This window comes from Manacus vitellinus, unplaced genomic scaffold (assembly GCF_001715985.3).
Source record: "Manacus vitellinus isolate BGI_N305 unplaced genomic scaffold, ASM171598v3 scaffold_10_pilon, whole genome shotgun sequence".
Lineage (NCBI taxonomy): Eukaryota > Metazoa > Chordata > Aves > Passeriformes > Pipridae > Manacus > Manacus vitellinus.
The window spans coordinates 1665473-1671352 of NW_021938838.1; the positions used below are offsets into that span (position 1 = coordinate 1665473).

Below are 5880 nucleotides of genomic sequence, written 5' to 3' on the forward strand. Positions count from 1 at the left end.
TGCTCAGGCTCCAAGGGTGGCAGCAGCAGCTCTGCCTGCAGTGAGTGTCCCTGGCTTGGTGGCACTGAGGGGCAGTGAGAGGGGTTTGGTGACAGTGAGCATCTCAACTGTGTGGTAAAGAGGGACACTGGCTCAGGAACAGCAAGGCATCGTGTGTCCCTGGCTTAGGAGGTGCTGGTCCCCATCAGGGGTGCCCAGTCCTCAGGGAGGTGGGCCAGCTGTGGGCAGCCCCACACCTGGCATAGGTGGCTCAGTGGGACTATTTTGTGCTCCCTCCCCAAGAGCCCAGGTTTGGCTCCTGGCCAGGACAGCCCTATGTCCTTCACCTCTGCACTCTCCAGCCCCTCCACCTGACTTGGACTCCATGCAGCCATGGGCTGCACCCCAAAGTGGAGGTGTTTGGGTGCTGGGTAAGCGTGGTCTGTCATAGCTGAGTCTCCAGCAAGAACCCAAGATGTGGCTGTGTTGTCCTGTGCCATGAGGCAGGTTCTGCAGCCCATCCAAAGGAATCATGAGCTTTGCTTGGTGGTCTCATCAGAGTTTTAACTCTGAAGGCTCATGACAAGCCCTCCTTGCTGGAGGTGATTTGAGGCATCAGAAAGAAGTGCTCCCATGGCAGGAGCCCCAGTTTCAGAACTGTTTGTTGGGGTCCCCGTGTGAGTGTGTGTGTCTGTGTGTTCACAGCCAACAGTGCCTGTCTCTGTTGCTCTGCTGGGTTTGGGAGGATGGGGCAGCACCAGGAGACCCTGCACATCTGGCATTGGTGGTTCAGTGGTAGAATTCTCGCCTGCCACGCGGGAGGCCCGGGTTCGATTCCCGGCCAATGCAACAACCCTGTCATTTTGCACCCCAGTGTCTCTGGGGGTCTGTGGGAACTGGCCCAGGATGCCTGGAGGGATTGTGCACCCCCCTGGCACATCTGTCCCCTGTGTGGGTGCAGGGGGTGTTACTGTAGTTGAACAGAGCCAGGGCAAGTTGGTGACTCCCAAGAGGATGTGACAGGGAGCTACCAGAGGCCTTGGTGGCAGTGAGTGTCCATGGCTCAGTGACAGTCCCTGTTTTGGTGGCAATGTCAAGGGTCCTCGGCTGGGTTGCAGTGGGGACCCCTGGCCGAGGGCAATGGGGACTGCATGGGGCTGGGAGGTGCAGCCACATTCAAGAGACAGCTGCTTTGGGTGCTGGATGTGGGTGCCCTGTCACAGCTGGGTCACCAATGTGAACCCGCAGTGTGTCTGCATTCTCCTGTGCCGTGGGTCGGGTTCTGCAGCCCCTCTGAGGAGAGAGTGGGCTGTGCTCAGTTGTCTCACTGAAGTGTCGGCCTGTCCCTGCTGCTCCAGCCCAGCGGGTTGGGGGCTGGGTGGGGGAGGGCTGGGCTGTGCTGCACATCTGGCATTGGTGGTTCAGTGGTAGAATTCTCGCCTGCCACGCGGGAGGCCCGGGTTCGATTCCCGGCCAATGCAACAGCTGGATATTATTTTGCACCCTGGTGTCCCTTGGGGGACCTTGGTGACATCCTGTTGTCCTGTCCCTGCAGACAGATGTGGAGGCGGTGGTGGCCGACCTGGTGAAGCTGGTCCACAGCGCGGGCGCTGAGAGCCGGAGCAAGGCCGTGCGCCCCAAGGCACTGCTGGACAACTGCCTCAAGGTCATGCGGATGCTGTACGGAGTGCCCTGTGAGTTGGGGATCAGGGAGGGGGCTCTTGGGGAACTCAGGTGCCAAACATGGGGACCCTGACTCATCTGATGACACCTGTTCCCTCTGCTCAGGTCGGTGGGAGTCCACCTAACGCTGCAGAAGACCCCTCACTCAACACCTTCTCCTTGCCCTGGAGCCTCGGATGCTGCCTCTGCTCTGCCACTCCCAGCAGAGCCCCAGAGGGGTTCCCAAGGAAGGTGCAAAGGTGGGACAAATGCCACCTCTTCTGGGACCAAACGTCACTCCTTCCAGGACCGTGGGACTGTTCATGGCCATGGGGTTTTGCCCATCCAAAATTCCTGGCACCTTCAGCATGGGTGTAGGGTCGGACAGAGCCCCCCATGATGGGCAGCTGTTGGTGGGGACACGCTGCCCTCCCTGCCCACAGGAAGGGTGAGGGCATCACCCCATTCCTCTCTGTTTGTATTTTCCCCTCAGCTTTCATTAAACAGCAGTTAATTCTCTAGCATTGCAGCTCAGCTTCTGACCGGGTCCTGGGAGCCTCCAGCCTTACCCAAAATAAAGGACCAGCAAAGAGAACCCCCCTGCCTCTATCGCTTCCTCTTTTGGGGAGGAGGAGGCACCTTTTTTGATGTCAGCCCCCTCCCTCACCACTGTGGGGGAGAGAGTCACCCTGATACATGGACCCCAGAGCCACTGCCTGCCAAGCTGCCTCCATCAGCTCCGGCTGCTTCCCCAGCAAGAAAACATCTGGATTTGTTTGTTGTGCTTGGCGGTGCAGGGCGGGCGGTGAGCCGAGGGGACTGGGGGCTGCCTGGCTGCCTCCCCCCTTCACAGATTAGTTAATTACCTCCAGCAGCTATTAGAGACCTTAATTAGTGTTTTCCTTGCTGAGGGCTGCTTAGACTTATGTGCAGCATGAGTGGTGGTAATGTCCTTCTCCTCCTCCTCCTCCTCCTCCTCCCTTCATGCTTAGCAGTGGTTCCTGTTTATATAAAGCCCACGCAGAGCTAATATAAAGCCCACCAGCGATGATCCACCACTTGATAAAGGGCTTTAATTAGAGGGACCCCCTCTCCCATCCTCACTGGCTTTAACGAAGATCCCCCCACGGGGTCCAGAGACCCACGTGGGGTTGCCTGAGCCCCCAGGGCTGAGCCCCCAGAGCTGAGCCCCCGCCTCCCACTCCCTCACGTCAGGCGTGGGAATGATCCTCTGTCCTCCTCCACCGTGGGAAAATTGAAGCTCTCCCAGCAAAATGACCCCGGCCAAGCTTCCCAGAGCATCCCTGCAGCAAATGGCCGGGCTCGGGGCTTGCCAAAGGCCTGCGTGTCCAGCCCACTGGAGACATTGCGACATTTTCCTCCAGTCCCTCTTTCGAGGGATGGCTTCAAAAATGTCGGCTGAGAGCCGCTCACACGAGGGGCAGTGGGAGCCTGTTTGCACTATTTCCTGGTGTACTGTGAGGTGGGGTAGATCTAGGGAGGGTCCAGGTCCCAAAAGACATTCCTAGAGATGTGCTGGGACTAGGGAAATCTCTCCCTGTGAAATTCCCAGCTGCTGGAATAGAAAGAGCCTTTGCTGCCCTTGAGCCAGCAGAAAAAAAGCCTGGCAGCATCCTCGGGATGGGCACGGAAAGGCTGGCTGGTTTTGGGGTGGGCAGGCTCAGCAGGGCAAGAGCTGTGCTGTGCTGAGGCTGCCCCATGGCTGCAGTTTGGGGACTGTCAGGGATGTCCTCAGGCCACCAAGCGGCGTGGCTTATGGCCCTAGAGTGAGGATGCCCAGGGGGTTCCCTCAGTCCCAAGGGATGCCCTGGACACAGGAGCACACTTGGAGCACCCTTCTCTCTGCTGCTCTGGCCCAACTCAGCATCCCAGGCAGGGGGGCAGCAACCCCAGCTCTCACCCCCATCCAGGGCATCCCTGTTCTCCCCCCCCAGAACCAGAGTGAGCCTGCGAATGGCAGTTCATTAGCTTTAATTAATTAAGCTCAGCAGACAGGCTCTGCTCTCACCAGGGCAGCCTCTGCCCTCTCCAGTCCCAGAAGGTGCCGTTGCTGGTGGCTGAGAGCTGGGACAGCAGCCGCAGGACACCCTGGACACTCTGCTCCACCGTCACGGGGCCCTGCTGGACCCAAGGGCAGGAGAAAAAATGAGCCAAGACCCTCCATCCCAGCACCCCCATTCCCATCCCGTGGTGTGGTGGGATATCAGCTCTGGCTGGAGGCCAGAGGTGCTCTAGCAGGCAAGGGATGTGGCTTTGAGCGAAGTGGTTTGTGCTGTAAGGATGTAGGTTAGTTTTTTGGTTCCTAAATAAAAAGTGACTCTTTTGTCAGCCAGTGCAGGGTAAAGGGGCAGCCGAGTGCAGGGCCGGGGTGCCCTCTGCTGACACACCATCGGGATGGGAAAGGAAATACAAAGGCAAATAAAAAACTGGAGGAAATTGGATGGTTTTGTGGGAGAGCCTGGAACTGGCCCTTTGCTGTGGTGGTGCAGCCACCCCGGGAGCGAAGGGCACAAGGGTGAGTGCCCAGGAAAGGGATGCTCATGGGAAGGGATGTCCATGGGAAGGGATGCTTCTGGGAAGAGATTTATTTGACAGGGGATGTCTTTGGGAAGGAATGACTGAGCAGAGATGCCCCTGGGAAGGGATAACTGTGAGAAGGGATACCCCAGGAAGGGATGCTCTTGGGAAGGGATGCCCCTGGGAAGGGATGACCCTGAGAAGGGATGTCTGTGGGAAGGAATGTCTGTGGGAAGTGATGCTCCAGGAATGGATGCCCCTGGGAAGGGATGACTCTGAGGAGAAATGGCCTTGGGAAGGGATGGCCCTGGGAAGGGATGCCACAGGAAGGGATGTCCGTGGAACTTTGCTGAGCTAGGATGGCCAAGCACTTCCCATCACTCACCATCCCCTGTTCCAAGGGAGGTGTCACACAGCCAGGGTCCACAGACACGCAGAGGATCCCGCTGCTCCCGTACTCCAGGGCCAGGCACTTGGTGAGCATGTTCAGAGCAGCCTGGGAGAACAACCCACACCCCCTTACCACCATGAGCTGGCAATGCCAGGGCCCGTGGTGGGGGGAATCTTGCAGGAGGTGACCCCCAAACTCCTCCCCATCCTCCTGGTGGCAGTACCTTGCTGCAGCGGTAGGAGATGTCCTGCCTCTCCTCCCAGGCCTCTGCCACCTCGATGGAGCCCAGGATGCTGGAGATGTTGATGATGGCAGCTCTGCTGCAGCTCATCTCACGCTGCCCTTCAGCCTCAGCCGCCTCCTTCAGCAGGGGCAGGAAGGCCTGCAGGGGATGAGAGCTTGGGCATCACCATCCTCTTCCTCCCTATTCCCAGCATTTGGGACAGGGGGTGCCCGTGGGCTCACCTGGCTTGTCTGCAGGGGCCCGATGGTGTTGGTGGTGTACACGAGGCTCATGTTCTCTGCTGTCTCAGTGGCCAACGTGCTGCGGCGCGTGGTGCTGGTGTTGTTGATCAGGAGGTTGAGCCCAGCACTTCCCACCTTTTCCTGCACCTTCCCAACTGCTGCCTTGATGCTGTTGGGATCTGTCACGTCTACAAGGGGACAGGAGGGCTTAGGGACGGGGTGGTGGCAACATCCCTGGCAAGATGCTGTAGGACATGGCAGGAGGCAGCTCTCTGCCTCTGAGCATCCTCCTGATCCCATCAGTGACCTGGTTCAGCCGAGCCAAACTGAGGGACCCGCCTGCTTGGTGGCATTTCCCGGAGCCACCCACGGCTGCAATTAAATCCTGAGAGGCTTCATCCGCTCCCCGCCCCAGCACTTACCCAGAGGCAGGACAAGGACGTTGGGAAAGCCCAAAGCCACCTCGTTGACGGCCTACATGGAGAAAGGCAGAGGGGAGGGGTCATGTGGGAAGGCTCAGCAGGGTGGGAACAGGGTGGCCCTGTGTGTCACAGCCGACAGGTTTGAACAAGATCCAGTGGGAGCGATTTGGGGCAAGTCACTGCCCTGCTCCTCTGCCCGGCTGAGCGTGGCAGCTTCAAAGCTCCCGGCAGTGACAGCTCTGGCATGGGGGATGCCAGCAAACCCCCCTGCACTCACCACCATGCACATATCTACGCCAGGAGAGGCCAAAAAATTACACACATCCATATTTAAGACACATATAGGTATTTTAAATATTTATATATATATGCACATTTTTTGTTTCATATAAATATATATGAAACAAAAAAACCTACATTATA

At 58.1% G+C, this 5880-nt stretch overlaps 2 protein-coding genes and 2 non-coding genes across 4 annotated transcripts in view; 3 read left to right on the top strand and 1 right to left on the bottom strand.

Moving 5' to 3' along the window:
• The window catches only part of IL34 (interleukin 34), a 4531-nt gene extending 2233 nt beyond the window's left edge, over positions 1-2298 (top strand). Inside the window, exons 5-6 of the mRNA XM_029964727.1 lie at positions 1531-1673; positions 1768-2298. Of these exons, the coding sequence (XP_029820587.1) occupies positions 1531-1673; positions 1768-1787 (163 nt within the window). The 3' untranslated portion in view covers positions 1788-2298. The remainder of the gene's footprint in view (positions 1-1530; positions 1674-1767) is intronic.
• On the top strand, positions 758-828 carry TRNAG-GCC. The gene has a single exon. It is a non-coding gene; the product is annotated as a tRNA-Gly (tRNA).
• Positions 1390-1460, top strand: TRNAG-GCC. The gene has a single exon. It is a non-coding gene; the product is annotated as a tRNA-Gly (tRNA).
• Positions 2299-3666: 1368 nt separating the features above from the next.
• MTSS2 (MTSS I-BAR domain containing 2) overlaps positions 3667-5880 on the bottom strand; it is an 18272-nt gene continuing 16058 nt past the window's right edge. Inside the window, exons 11-16 of the mRNA XM_029965488.1 lie at positions 5735-5748; positions 5458-5509; positions 5036-5223; positions 4794-4952; positions 4565-4675; positions 3667-3780 (exon numbers count right to left, since the gene is read on the bottom strand). Coding sequence (XP_029821348.1) covers positions 3667-3780; positions 4565-4675; positions 4794-4952; positions 5036-5223; positions 5458-5509; positions 5735-5748 — 638 coding nt within the window. The remainder of the gene's footprint in view (positions 3781-4564; positions 4676-4793; positions 4953-5035; positions 5224-5457; positions 5510-5734; positions 5749-5880) is intronic.